General features: G+C 39.0%; 1 protein-coding gene across 2 annotated transcripts in view; it reads right to left on the reverse strand.

Annotated features, from left to right (window-relative positions):
* The window catches only part of zc3h3 (zinc finger CCCH-type containing 3), a 93,136-nt gene that overhangs the window by 50,968 nt on the left and 25,756 nt on the right, over positions 1–16,412 (reverse strand). For both annotated transcript variants that reach the window (XM_062027968.1, XM_062027967.1), the window contains exon 4: positions 2,741–2,891. In XM_062027968.1, coding sequence (XP_061883952.1) covers positions 2,741–2,891 — 151 coding nt within the window. The remainder of the gene's footprint in view (positions 1–2,740; positions 2,892–16,412) is intronic.

Genomic DNA, 16,412 nt, shown 5'->3' on the forward strand with positions numbered 1-16,412 from the left:
GTGTTGCGTGTGAGCTACAACTGATAACAAGTGCAAATTGGGTGCCCACAGCTTTATTTAAATGAGGTTTTTGCATGTACTACTGGTTGGGGCCATGGAAAAACTAATTTCCCTCTACATTCATGTTATAGTGCTCTCCAACCTGTGTGATGTTATTGAACTAGCATCACTCATCTATAACCTGTAACACCTTTCCTGCAATATAGAATCACAATCTATAGACAACACAAACATGTTTTAGCATGCTGACTAGAGATGTCCGATAATATCGGACTGCCGATATTATCGGCCGATAAATGCTTTAAAATGTAATATCGGAAATTATCGGTATCGGTTTCAAAAAGTACAATTTATGACTTTTTAAAACGCCGACGAGTGGTACATGGACGTAGGGAGAAGTACAGAGCGCCAATAAACCTTAAAGGCACTGCCTTTGCGGGCCGGACCAATCACATAATATCTACGGCTTTTCTCACACACACAAGTGAATGCAAGGCATACTTGATCACCAGCCATACAGGTCACACTGAGGGCAGCCGTATAAACAACTTTAACACTGTTACAAATATGCGCCACACTGTGAACCCACACCAAACAAGAATGACAAACACATTTCGGGAGAACATCCGCACCGTAACACAACATAAACACAACAGAACAAATACCCAGAACCCCTTGCAGCACTAACTCTTCCGGGACGCTACAATATACACCCCCCCCCCACCTCAACCCCGCCCCCCAACCCCCAAAGGCATGTTAAAAAAAATAATCCACTTTGTGACTTCAATAATAAATATGGCAGTGCCATGTTGCCATTTTTTTTCCATAACTTGAGTTGATTTATTTTGGAAAACCTTGTTACATTGTTTAATGCATCCAGCGGGGCATCACAACAAAATTAGACATAATAATGTGTTAATTCCACGACTGTATATATCGGTATCGGTTGATATCGGAATCGGTAATTAAGAGTTGGACAATATCGGAATATCGGCAAAAAAGCCAGTATCGGACATCTCTAATGCTGACGCTCTGTAGGGAGGCGGTGGACCATCACTACACCTCAGCGCATTCATGTGACTAAAATTATCCAAATGAAAGAAAATACATATTGCCAGACGTATTTCCATATAGGAGATATAAAGGTAAAAATTAAAAGGCATTAAAAAAAAAACACAAGCAGACACCATAACGCATCAAATGAATTAGTTTTTATCATCAAAGACTTATGAAATTATCAAATTATGTTGCTGAATAAATGTCTTAATATTTTTTTCATTTCCGACAGTGCAAATACAGTATGTTGACACACACGTAGGAGGGAGGATTCTCTATCGTCGGTCTTTGCATCGCGATTGCCTCTTTTTTCACAGCCGTGTGTGTAACTGTCAGTTTACGCGTGGATTTCAGACATGCCAAAAAGAGACGTAAAATTGTGCCCGCAGAAGAGTTTCAGCCTTAATAAATCACAATACATATGCTGAATGACTATATTTGCAACTCCTATGGATGGATGGATGGATCCTACCAGTATTGTGGGTGTTCTGATAATTAGCATATATCCAAAAAACAGGCAGGTTAAATAGATTGCGCTGTCACATTAGAGACGCAATCCTCTGTGCACAAGTTTAGTAGACCAGCTAAGCGTGCGCTATCAAGTTTGCACATTTTACACGCAAACCTTTCTTAGCTTAGGCCCATAGTGTTTACTTCTTTTACTCATTATGCAGTTATCTGGATTGTAAAAGAAGGGGGTATATGCTTGGGGTGTAACGGTACGTGTATTTGTATTGAACCGTTTCGGTACGGGGGTTTCGGTTCAGTTCAGACACGGACATATTAAGTAGCGCATGTTGTGCAAACAATGCACACCGAGGAACAACACGCTGCATGCTAACAACGACCGGGCTACAATAGACTGACCATACGTCCTCTTTTCACCGGACATGTCCTCTTTTGCAGAGCTGTCAGGGCGGAGTTTCTTAAATGCCTCAAATGTCCGGCATTTTGAGTTAGGGTTGCGTGTATTTTCAATGTACGTTCAGGGTTAAGAAGGGGTTAAAAACAAAACAAATTGTGGAGGTGTGCGCACAGCAACATTTGTGAGAGAGGGACAGAAACAGAGAGAGCAAGATAGTTATGATAAACGCGCATGTGTCGCCAGGCTCTGCTTTTTATCCATAGATTTATCAGATTTAATTTTTTATTATCTATAGCAGGGGTGTCAAAAGTGTGCCCCGGAGTCCATTTGCGGCCCACAGCGAATGTTTTAAAGGCCCACGGCACATTCTAAAAATACTATTAAAATAAACAAAAACATAACAAAAGTGAAATAAAAAAGCTTAAAGGTGAAATGTAATTTAGAAAAAGTTGCAATGTTGACTAATAAAACAAAGCTGTTTTTTTTCTTTCAAACTGTCATTGCTCAAAACATAATATTGAATCAAAATCAATGTTATTATGAATTATTGACCTATCCAAGGTTCCAATTACTTCACATCAAATATTCTACTAAGAAAAATATTTTTGGTGGAAGATTTTGCCAATTTGGTAAATAAATATAAATAAATGTATATTTTGTTGTTTTCTTACTGTACCGAAAATTACCCGAACCGTGACCTCTAAACCGAGGTACGTACCGAACCGAAATTTTTGTGTACCGTTACACCCCTAGTATATGCACATCTATTTATGTATTTGCAGGAAGTGTGTGTTTGTGTATGCTTGTCAATAAAATTACCTTGCGGACTGGATTTTTTTGGCTCTCCACGAGAGGGTGGCGTTGTAGGGGAGAGTGTGTGCAACACTGGGGCCAGGCCAGTTCACCTTCTTGTACTGCGTTCGACATATCCTCTGGGAGGCAGGAGAACAGTGAAAGGACATGGCTTGACCTGTGGACAGCAAAGTTACATGATTATCAAATTCAAATCACTAATAGGCCATACCATGAAATGTTTGTATAAATAAAGACATACAGCGACAACAGCCCATTGTAGGTCTCTTTGACCCAGGGGTCACCAACCTTTTTGAAACCAAGAGCTACTTCTTGGGTACTGATTAATGCGAAGGGCTACCAGTTTGATACACACTTAAATAAATTGCCAGAAATAGCCAATTTGCTCAATTTACCTTTAACGTTATTATTAATAATTAATGATATTTACACTTAATTGAATGGTTTAAAAGTGGAGAAAACACGAAAAAAATGACAATTACATTTTGAAACATAGTTTATCTTCAATTTCGACTCTTTAAAATTCAAAATTCAACCGAAAAAAAGAAGAGAAAAACTTAAAAAAAGAATTTATGGAACATCATTAGTAATTTTTCCTGATTAAGATTAATTTTAGAATTTTGATGACATGTTTTAAATAGGTTAAAATCCAATCTACACTTTGTTAGAATATATAACAAATTGGACCAAGCTATATTTCAAACAAAGACAAATCATTATTTCTTCTAGAATTTCCAGAACAAAATTTTTTAAAAGAAATTCAAAAGACTTTGAAATAAGATTTAAATTTGATTCTACAGATTTTCTAGATTTGACAGAATAATATTTTTTTTGAATTTTAATCATAATAACTTTGAAGAAATATTTCACAAATATTCTTCGTCGAAAAAACAGAAGCTAAAATGAAGAATTAAATCAAAATGTATTTATTATTCTTTACAATAAAAAAAAAAAAATACTTGAACATTGATTTAAATTGTCAGGAAAGAAGAGGAAGGAATTTAAAAGGTAAAAAGGTATATGTGTTTAAAAATCCTAAAATCATTTTTAAGGTTGTATTTTTTCTCTAAAATTGTCTTACTGAAAGTTATAAGAAGCAAAGTAAAAAAATTAATGAATTTATTTAAACAAGTGAAGACCAAGTCTTTAAAATATTTTCTTGGATTTTCAAATTCTATTTGAGTTTTGTCCCTCTTAGAATTAAAAATGTCGGGCAAAGCGAGACCTGCTTGCTAGTAAATAAATACAATTTCAAAAAATAGAGGCAGCTCACTGGTAAGTGCTGCTATTTGAGCTATTTTTAGAACAGGCCGGCGGGCTACTCATCTGGTCCTTACGGGCTACCTGGTGCCCGCGGGCACCGCGTTGGTGACCCCTGCTTTGACCGATAAGAGGCATAATGTAAAAACATTACACAAAGTAATAGATTGCTCTCAAAGCAATTTAAATGACATCCCATCTCATCTTAAAATCACTTTCACTTTAGTAACCCTTTAGTGCGGCACTTAAATACAAGTGCTCTGCCTTCAATATGAGTAAAGCAGATGGTGTAGAGGGGCATGAGTGGGGGTAAACAAACACATGAACTCTATGAAGAGCTCATTTCCAAGCCTTGCTTTCACAAGATTTAATTGCCATTTGTAAGGACTGTTGCAGTGTTAATTAACCTCTGATAAAACAACTTGTCTATCAGGGTTAGAGTGGCAAACAATTCAAAGAATCCATTTTCACTTCCACACAATGCAGCATTTTTTTTCCACCCTCAGGAGCTGGTTTTATTTGCCAGCCGGAAAGCAACCCCCGATGGAGAGGACAACTTATCTGAACACATGACAAATGGGTGAAAAGATACAAACCGTTGCATTTTCATACATGTTGAAGAGGACTGGCAGTTGCAAGTAATATCCCTCTATAAAAGCATGTTTTTCCATTGCATTCTTCATTAAAGAGGACATATGATAACTTTAATCTATGTTTAAAACACCTTCTTGTGGTTTAAATATGTCTTGGATGTGATTTGTTGTAAATTTAGCTCAACAGTCCCATTTGTAACCTGTTTTTTGAGTCTGTTTGCAAGATGTATGATTGTGCAGGCGGTCCCAGATTGCAAATGAAACCACGACTCACACTTTCAAAAAATATCATAAATGTATCTTTTAAAAATGTACACTGTTTAAATATAATTTTTTAAGTTGTCAACACCGTTGTTTTTTTCCAGACACAGTCGAAAATAAACTTTACGAACATTGTATATATTCACCCGGTCACAACATTAGGTGTACATGCTCTAAGGATGTAACAATACGGTATAATGATAAACCGCGGAACAAATCCCGACGGTTAGTATTACCATTTTAAATTAAAATGATCAGAAAACAGTGATTGATAACACTTTGAGAAACTCAATGACTGGTGATACTGCTCATTTACTGGGGAAGCATGCTAGCAATAGCTCATTAGCTATCTTAAATGCTATCACATATACGAGACATTAACGTCTTTCCCCACTACGAACACAACATACCCCAATATAAACACACTACGGTTTATATCTGATTCTGTTCTTAACTGGTTCAAGTCTTATCTCGATCACAGGACATACTTGGTTGAAATTGGTAACTGTGTCTCTGACCAACTGACTATGACCTGTGGGGTCCATCAGGGCTCGATTTTGGGACCCCTGTTGTTCAACTTCTACATGCTGCCACTAGGTCAGCTAATATGCAGCTTCAATGTGTGCTATCACAACTACGCAGGTGAGATGACACACAGATCTACGTGTCACTGATGGCGGGTGAACGTCGGCCTGTTGATTAATTTTGTTTTCCATCCAAACACTGATCTGTTTTATTCAGTGACAATTTTCCTCAGCTAAACTCAAACAAAACATAAATCATTGTCTTTGGCCCACAAAAGCAAAGATACATTATTATTAGTCACCTTGAGACCTCACTGAAACATAATCAGGTTAGAAATCTAAGGGTAATAATGGACTCAGATCTGAACTTTGTCCATAACATAAGCAGCTTTTTACCACCTGAACAACATTGCCAAAGTCAGAGGAATAATGTCTAAATCAGACTTAAAAAGACTAATCCATGCCTTTGTATGCAGCAGGTTAGACTAATGTAATGGCCTTCTGACTGGGCTCTCTAAACGAGCTGTAAAGCAGCTGCAGTACATCTAGAATGCTGCTGCTCGAGTCCTGACTAGAACCAGGAAATATGACCATATTAGACCAGTGTTGAGGTCACTGCACTGGCTTCCTGCTGGTCAGAGAATAGACTTTAAAACAGCTCTCCTTATGTACAAGTATTTTCATGGTCTTGAGCCAAAATACATCTCTGACATGTTAGAACTACAGTACAGGCCAAAAGTTTGGACACACCTTCTCATTCAATGAGTTTTCATTATTTTCATGACTATTTACATTGCAGATTGTCACTGAAGGCATCAAAACTATGAATGAACACACGTGGAGTTATGTACTTAACAAAAAAAGGTGAAATAACTGAAAACATGATGGATGGATGGATGTTTTATATTGTAGTTTCTTCTTTGCTCTGATTACGGCTTTGCACACTCTTGGCATTCTCTCGATGAGCTTCAAGAGGTAGTCACCTGAAATGGTTTTCACTTCACAGGTGTCATAGTTTTGATGCCTTCAGTGACGATCTATAATGTAAATAGTCATGAAAATACAGAAAACTCATGGAAATGATAAGGTGTGTCCAAACTTTTGACCTGTACTGTATATGAACAATCTTGGGCCCTGAGAACCACGGGAAGTGGTCTTCTGCTGGCGCCCAGAGTCAGGATCAAATATGGTGAAACAGCGTTTTAGTTTTATGCTCCTAAAATCTGGAATAGTCTTCCTGAAGTTGTGAGACAGGCGTCAAAGTTGGCAATGTTCAAAAACACCTTTATTTAATTGTGCATATGACAACTGAAATTATTTTAACTACAGCATTTGAATGATTTTAATAATTAGGATTGAATTTAAGATAATTACATTTTCTGATTTTAATTTGAATTATTTTTCTTTTTTTCAATTTTCTGTAAACCACTTTGGAATTGCCTTGTGTACGAATTGTGCTCTGTAAATAAAATTGCCTTTCCTTACTGTCAGACCAACTAAATCATTCAATTGTGTACACTGAACCGACAGACAGTGCTATCTTAGAACAGAGTGATCGGCCTATACACGAAATAATAATGACAACAGGAAGTAAACTCATGTGGTTTCATAATAGAAATGATGCACCTAAAACACGTTTTTTAGCTATCGTTAAAAAAAACAATCTAAAACCTTTACAAATTAATGTCAATCTATTTCATTAAATGTTTTAAAATAAAACTTAATTCAAAGATTTCAGTTTGTGTGTTTATAAGCCCTTTTTGAGCACATTCAACAATTTTGTGGTACTAATAACCGTGATAATTCTGGTCACCATAACTGTGATATGAAATGTTCCTATCGGTATTCGTTACATACATAACCTTCACACTCTGTTCTATTCAGACTGTATAAAAAAACAGCTGCTTTTAGCAGCATTAATGTCACTGCATGTCACACGCCTGTGTGATGCGCATGCCATGAGATAGATTAGATGAAAATAATAGCCTCATAGCCTGACGAAGAGGGGGAGGCGTTCCTCACAAGATTCTGAGCGGTAACACAGTATGTCCCAATATTGGATCTGCTCGTGTTGAACTTTAAACTTTAGGATGACTATTTCACTTAAGCAGCATGGACCAGACAAAGTCAGTGGTTGACGGCTTCCACGCTTCCATGCTCTCCATGAGACTGAGGCATCACTGACAGGACACGCTACAGCGCTTTCCATCCTTCGTGGTTTTAAGACTCCTCTCAGCGGTCCCTGACATACTTGCCTGCAAATTCAGGGCCGCAGTCTCAGGCTGCTCATTCCCTGCGTAGCAGTAATAGTTCCCAGAGAGAACGCATAATAAATCTTATTATTGACAGTGCTTGTTCCTCCTGCCATTTCATGCTCCTGTCCCCTGGGGTTGATCGTCAGACTACTGCAGATCTAGTTCCCTTACAAAAGACAGTAATCCCATGCGAACATAAAGATTTAAGGGGGTTGGTACAATTTAATAACCTGCTGTGATAACATGATCCACATGTCTGACACAACTTTCTAACAGGGTATCTAGACATATCAACAGAGTGAGATGGCACACCTAAAATCCCAGCGGCTTAAAGACTTGCATTTGGTAGCTCATCACAGATTGTGACAGTTAACTATACTGCAAGGGAGCTTGCTGAGTTTGCAGGAGCAAAAATTTTCATATGGCATTAAAAATATACAGACTCACATTTGCACTGCAGTACATCTGCTCAAAGCACAAAACTATAGAAATCAAACTTCAATTTACTTTCCAGCAGTCAATGTACATCTTGTGTAGCAATATATATGAATTGTCTGCTGAAAATTACTCAACACACCGCCGTTATAGTCTTAACCAGTGCTTCAGGGATACAAAGAACTTTTAGTTTTTCACCTGTGGGCCGTGTGACCAAGTACAGTACAGGCCAAAAGTTTGGACACACCTTCTCATTTCAACTTTATTTTCATAACTATTTACATTGTAGATTGTCACTGTAGGCATCAAAACTATGACACCTGTGAAGTGAAAACCATTTCGGGTGACTACCTCTTGAAGCGCATCGAGAGAATGCCAAGAGTGTGCAAAACAGTAATCAGAGCAAAGGGTGGCTATTTTGAAGAAACTACAATATAAACCTGTGGAGGCAGATATGGTCTGCAGGCCAGTCGCGGAGCAGGGTGTTTAAGGACCGGCCTCAAAGTCAGCGGCAGGTGAGTGGATTGCCCAGCTGGGGCTTGTTATCTAATCACCTGTCGCCTTTATTAGCAGCAGCCGGCACGAGACACGTTGTTGGAGTTGGAGCGAGAGGAAGACACGCCGAGAAAAAGACTAAAAACATAGACTGAAAAGTCGCAGAGGAGTGTGCTGTTGTGGCGTGTGAGAGAATAAAAAAATTGTCAAACCTGACTACCGGGCTTACCAGAGGATCTGTCACGATCAGGGGAACCCACAGAAGGGCAAACTCCACAAAAACATGTTTTCAGTTATTTCCTCTTGTTTTGTTAAGTACATAACTCCACATGTGTTCATTCATAATTTTGATGCATTCGGTGACAATCTACAATGTAAATAGTCATGAAAATAAAGAAAACACATTGAATGAGAAGGTGTGTCCAAACTTTTGGCCTGTACCCCATGGTTTACAGAAGAAATTAGAGCTCATAAATTATCATGTAGAAAACTGGAACGCAAATGGCGCGCGACTAAACTTGAGGTTTTCCATCAAGCATGGAGTGATAGTTTAATAACTTATAAACGCATGCTTACCTTAGCTAAAGCTAAATACTACTCAAATCTCATCCGCCTCAACAAAAACGATCCTAAATTTCTGTTTAGTACAGTAGCATCGCTAACCCAACAAGGGACTCCTCCCAGTAGCTCCACCCACTCGGCAGATGATTTTATGAATTTCTTTAATAAGAAAATTGAACTCATTAGAAAGGAGATTAAAGACAACGCATCCCAGCTACAACTGGGTTCTATTAACACAAATACGACTGTATATACGACGGACACTGCCCTCCAAAATAGTCTCTATATTTTTGATGAAGTAACATTAGAGGAATTATTACAGCATGTAAGTGGGATAAAACAAACAACATGTTTACTTGACCCACTTCCTGGGAAACTTATCAAGGAACTGTTTGTATTATTAGGTCCATCAGTGTTAAATATTATAAACTTATCACTTTCCTCCGGCACTGTTCCCCTAGCATTCAAAAAAGCGGTTATTCATCCTCTGCTCAAAAGACCTAACCTCGATCCTGACCTCATGGTAAACTACCGACCGGTCTCCCACCTTCCGTTTATTTCTAAAATTCTCGAAAAAATTGTTGCACAGCAGCTAAATGAACACTTAGTGACTAACAATCTCTGTGAACCTTTTCAATCCGGTTTCAGGGCAAATCACTCTACGGAGACAGCCCTCGCAAAAATGACTAATGATCTATTGCTAACGATGGATTCTGATGCGTCATCTATGTTGCTGCTTCTTGATCTTAGCGCCGCTTTCGATACCGTCGATCATAATATTTTATTAGAGCGTATCAAAACACGTATTGGTATGTCAGACTTAGCCTTGTCTTGGTTTAACTCTTATCTTACTGACAGGATGCAGTGCGTCTCCCATAACAATGTGACCTCGGACTATGTCAAGGTAACGTGCGGAGTTCCCCAGGGTTCGGTTCTTGGCCCTGCACTCTTTAGTATTTACATGCTGCCGCTGGGTGACATCATACGCAAGTACGGTGTTAGCTTTCACTGTTATGCTGATGACACTCAACTCTACATGCCCCTAAAGCTGACCAACACGCCGGACTGTAGTCAGCTGGAGGCGTGTCTTAATGAAATTAAACAATGGATGTCCGCTAACTTTTTGCAACTCAACGCTAAGAAAACGGAAATGCTGATTATCGGTCCTGCTAGACACCAACATCTATTTAATAATACCACCTTAACATTTGACAACCAAACAATTAAACAAGGAGACTCGGTAAAGAATCTGGGTATTATCTTCGACCCAACTCTCTCGTTTGAGTCACACATTAAGAGTGTCACTAAAACGGCCTTCTTTCATCTCCGTAATATCGCTAAAATTCGTTCCATCTTGTCCACTAGCGACGCTGAGATCATTATTCATGCGTTCGTTACGTCTCGTCTCGATTACTGTAACGTTTTATTTTCGGGCCTCCCTATGTCTAGCATTAAAAGATTACAGTTGGTACAAAATGCGGCTGCTAGACTTTTGACAAAAACAAGAAAGTTTGATCATATTACGCCTATACTGGCTCACTTGCACTGGCTTCCTGTGCACTTAAGATGCGACTTTAAGGTTTTACTACTTACGTATAAAATATTACACGGTTTAGCTCCAGCCTATCTCGCCGATTGTATTGTACCATATGTCCCGACAAGAAATCTGCGTTCAAAGAACTCCGGCTTATTAGTGATTCCCAGAGCCAAAAAAAAGTCTGCGGGCTATAGAGCGTTTTCTATTCGGGCTCCAGTACTCTGGAATGCCCTCCCGGTAACAGTTAGAGATGCTACCTCAGTAGAAGCATTTAAGTCCCATCTTAAAACTCATTTGTATAATCTAGCCTTTAAATAGACCCCCCCTTTTTTAGACCAGTTGATCTGCCGTTTCTTTTCTTCTCTCCTCTTCTCCCCTGTCCCTTGCGAGGGGGAGTTGCATAGGTCCGGTGGCCATGGATGAAGTGCTGGCTGTCCAGAGCCGGGACCCCGGGTGGACCACTAGCCTGTGCATCGGTTGGGGACATCTCTGCGCTGCTGACCCGTCTCCGCTCGGGATGGTTTCCTGTTGGCCCCGCTGTGGACTGGACTCCCGCTGATGTGTTGGATCCACTGTGGACTGGACTTTCACAATGTTATGTCAGACCCACTCGACATCCGTTGCTTTCGGTCTCCCCTAGAGGGGGGGGGTTACCCACATATGCGGTCCTCTCCAAGGTTTCTCATAGTCACTCACCGACGTCCCACTGGGGTGAGTTTTTCCTTGCCCGTATGTGGGCTCTGTACCGAGGATGTCGTTGTGGCTTGTACAGCCCTTTGAGACACTTGTGATTTAGGGCTATATAAATAAACATTGATTGATTGATTGATTGATACTGTATGTCATCAATTGAAGACACCAGAGATATTACTGTTAAGATGTCAGCCATTAGACATCCAGATTCAGTCAGTCGTTTAACACATTTGAGTAAGTTAGAAGAAGCAAGCCATTATAGCCTGTTAGCAAAAGTAATGGAGAAGGATTTAAAACTATTGAACGCAGACTCTGTTACAGTTTGCATATGTTTAGTACATACATACTATATAAACGAAAAATATTTGATCCCTTGCTGAAATTAACTTCTTTATAAAGATATAAATGGTCCAGAATTATTTACGATTCTAGATATTTTGGCACTGTAATGTTGGCTCGGTATAGAGGTGTACAGATTTCCCATATGGTACACATTAAAGGGGACCTATCATGAATTTTGTCTTTTCTAATTTATAAATGTCATAATGTTGGATACCCGTGTTAAACAACAGCAAAGCAGAAAATCCTCAGGTTCATGCATTTGGGCATGAACTTGGATGCAATTTTGGACGCCTCAGCCCGCAGGGTTTTGGAGTATATATTTTTTTTTAATAGTGGAGAATCATCATTATGTCACAGATTGACAGACATACTTGTGTGGTCATTCTTGGACAGATTGTGTTGGAAAGTCTCTTCCCCCTCTGCTGAGCAGACCAACTGAGACTGCTTCCGTATATTCCTACTGGTTTTATGTGCTCCTTTTATAAAGTATATACTTCGATGTTAATTTGTCAATGGCATTTGGGCCACTACAAAACGTAGACGGAAAAAGGCTGCAACGATACGACTTGTTTGGACGAAAATGTAAGATCAATTATTACTTTAATCTAATCTGGGCATGTGCATAATAACACAGGAGTGTTCGGTGCAGTGACATAATAGCTGGTAAAAGCAGCTTTTCTAATGCAGTTCTGAGTCTGGATCGATCGGCAAATGGGCAGGTGTACCTAATGTTGTGACCAATTAAATCTATATATATCTATATCTATAAAATGTGTTTGTTGGGTTTTTACAGACAAAAGTAAACAAATACATCAAATGCTGTTTTTTAGTCAAAAAAACAACCTACACACAAAAAAATGTGTGTGTGTGTATATATATATATATATATACACGCACACACACACACACACACACACACACACACACACACACACACACACACTCACACACTCTCACACACACACACACACACACACACACACACACACACACACACACACACACAAATATTTATCCATCCATCCATCCATTTTCTACCGCTTGTCCCTCTCGGGGTTGCTGGAGCCTAATATATAAAACGATACTAAAAAGAGAAAATATTAGTAATAACATTATTGATAAATAAATACAATAAAGAAAAAAAATAAAGACAAAAGGGAACCACAGGCAGAGGTTTACATAAAACCACAGATAGCTGCATTCCTGAATGGCCTTAGAGAGAAACACAACAACCAACAATCACACAAAAGGCTTATCAACCACCCACACCCCAGTTGTTTTTCAGAGTTAATATAGGAATCTATATATATTTTTTTAAAAACAATTTATTTTCGACCGTGTTTGGGAAAAAAATTGCTTTGCGTCCCTCTTAAGATGTATATTACTTTTTCACAAGGTAAATTATGATACTTTAGGAGAGGCTGGGGGGTGGTTTTGTTTTCATATTGGGAACGCCTATACAATCGAACATTTTGCTAAACACTCAAAAGACAGGTTATAATTGCTACCGTGGAGCAAAATTCACACCAAAGCATATCCAATGCATATTATCTAGAGCAGTGTTTTTCAACCTTTTTTTAAACCTAGGCACATTTTTTTCATTGAAAAAAATCCTGAAGTACACAACCAGCAGAACATTTTATAAAACGAAACCCAATAGCTTATAATGACAAATTAAAGTCGTTCTCATCCAATACCTGACATAATTGTTCGATATGAATTCAAACCATAACCATCCATGCATCACTAATTCTCTTGTCTCAAAGTAGGCCTACAAAACAATTAGCTACCTGCTGCCACCTACTGATATGGAAAAGTATTTCATGGGTACTCTGCCGATCTCTCAACAGCACAGACACTCAACAACGGCACATTATTTGCGGATTATAATTATTGGTTTACAAAAAAGTTGTTTTTTGAACAATTAGGTGAAATTGCATCATTTCGCAGGGCACAGACAATATCTCACGATATGCGTCGGTTGAAAACATTGATCTGGAGCACAAGGAAGTGTTTTAAATGTGGATTAGAATCATTATAAGGCCCCTTTTAGGTGAGGAACAGGTGTCTACTCGCTAGCCAGGGGTCCTAATATGGCACTGTGTTTACCTCGGGTGAAATGTGAGAGCTCAGAGGCTAAAGATTACGATAGACAAAGTGGGACAACAGCATGATGAATGAAAGGTGTTGGTGAAGATGCTAATATGATGAGGGCAGAGGCCAAGGGAGTACTAATAGCTATTTCCTGTTCATGTTCAAGACCAGTGGGGACATTAATCACCATGAATCATTCTGCAATGACTGATCTGCACGAAAAGTATCAAATGTTTTGGTTGTAAGTTCTGATATTTCTGATGTAATTTGATTAATGTGCTTGTAGGTTTGACTGCCCTCATTTAATTAACCATTTTCAACAACCCGCAGACCTTTCATTCCATGGTGACATTTTAGGTGCAGCTGTCAGGCCTAATTGGTCCCTTTGGGCGCAGAAAAAGTTGGCAGCAGTCAAGTGAAGCACTGATCGCAACCAGGACTGGACATCTGTTTGAAGTGGACACCAGTGCTTAACCGCTGGCCTAATCGTCTCGCAAACATACAGTATACACAGAAGGCTACAAAACAAAATGTATCCTTCAAGGTCATTTCTAGTCCGATCAGATGTTAGTATGTTCAAGAGCACGGAGCCTCTCTGGAATGCCAATTAAATGCTTAGCATAAACATGTTCATGGACTTCAGCGTGGGCATCCCAAGAATAAGACCTGTTCAGTGCTGAGGAACTGATGGACTGTCTTCTCCTCTGATATCCAAACATCATGTCATCACAAAATGAACACATAAATATATGTGGCTTGTGTCGCTCTACTAACACATGTCAGCTTTCACTTAAAACCTGAGAAGCTCCTCTTTCCTTGGACGGCCAACACATGTAAGCTTCTGCCTACTTACCCAACACAGACAAAGCCTAAAATCCTAATTCAAAAGCATACTCAAGGATTGTGCTCATTCTAAATACTTAATTTATTTAACTACTTCCCACAGAGCAAGTCACAATCAGGCATGTAAACATTGACAGGCTGACAACAAATACTTACTACTACCTCTTTAATAAGCTCACTCAATGTCTATACAGTGGGGAAAAATAAGTATTTGATCCCCTGCTAATTTTGTAAGGTTGCCCCTTTACAAAGATACTGACTATTACCATCTATATCTAACATGTATCAATTATTCCAGAAAAAGTGACCTATTTTTTTAAAAGCTTCTTGTTGATTGTCTTGTGTTTCATTCCAGTCTTGTGCAGGTCTACAGTGGTCATTTGACAGATCTTTGTTTTGCCTTTGCGGGTTGTAGAGGTTAGGAATACTTTCTTAAAAGAGACATGACTAATTTGTGTGCTTCATGGACACAACACATTTGCAGTGGTTAAAATGTTTGCTTATTAGTGGGGATGAACCTGATAATTTTCTTTCAAACATCACAACTGATTTATGTAGCCCTTAATCAGAAGTGCCTCGAAGGGCTTCACAAACCAAAATGACATGCCCTGATCTGAAACTATATCCGGACAAAGAAAAAATCCAAAAGCCCGCGCTGGGAAAAAGAATAATCCTTGGGAAGGGGCCGCAGATGTGTGGACCCTGCTCCTGGGTGACCGGCTGCAATGGATGCCCAAGTGGGTACAGTTATTGAATTGTTACATTTATAATGTTAAAAAAAGTAATCAAATACAAATGAATTCATAGCATGTATTTAATGTTATTTTTACAGGATTTGATTTTACATATTGTCTCTGTTCCAATAAAACTACCTACTTGGACTGTTTGCAAGGGTGCAAACTTAGAAAAAAAGCAAGGGATCAAATACTTCTCTTCCCCACTGTAAATGTTCCTTATAGAACAGTGGTTCTTAACCTGGGTTCAATCAAACCCTAGGGGTTCGGTGAGTCAGCCTCAGGGGTTCGACGGAGCCTCCGCCGCGGAGGTCAAGACACACCCGACTCATCGTGTAAATAAAAACTTCTCCCTATTGGCTTTATGGATACGGCAACAGCAGAAGTCAGACTGATTTGCATGTGTGTAATTTGTTGCGAGTTCATGCAATGCACTGTGTTGGTTTTGTTCTTTGAACAAGGGGATGTTGATGCACGGTTCATTTTGTACACCAGTAAAAAAACATAACTTTGTCTTGAATTTGAAAGAAGGGTCTGGTGAATGCGCATATAAAACCGGTGGGGTTCGGTATCTCCAACAAGGTTAAGAACCACTGTTATAGAATATATCTTTGGGAACACATCTGCAATTATACATTTTGATATTCTAATATTATGCTTATACTGCAAGTTAAAAAAGTTGTGACAACAAAGTATGTGCTGTATCGGGCCACAAAAGTAGCCATCATTTCTATTAAAGATCAATCATTTGGAAATGTTGGCAGCTAGAGTAGAGATAATGATCCCCACATGCTAAATAAGAGAGACACTAAAGAGTCTATCCGGCAGCTGAGAGGTCACTGACATGTGGGAAAGTGAGAGCATTGAGATCATGTCAATCATGGCTGAAGGCACACTGAAGAGCCTTGGAGAAAAAGTTACAATGTTTTGATGTTCATAAAGAAGGAAAACATTTCTGGAAACCAAGTGGTTATAAGGTGAAACCCTAAGAATTGAGGCATGAATTTCTAATTTTGTGCCGAACTGACATGGTGAAGACACAGCTGAGCCA

This window comes from Entelurus aequoreus, linkage group LG19 (genome assembly GCF_033978785.1).
Source record: "Entelurus aequoreus isolate RoL-2023_Sb linkage group LG19, RoL_Eaeq_v1.1, whole genome shotgun sequence".
NCBI classification, from domain to species: Eukaryota; Metazoa; Chordata; class Actinopteri; order Syngnathiformes; family Syngnathidae; genus Entelurus; species Entelurus aequoreus.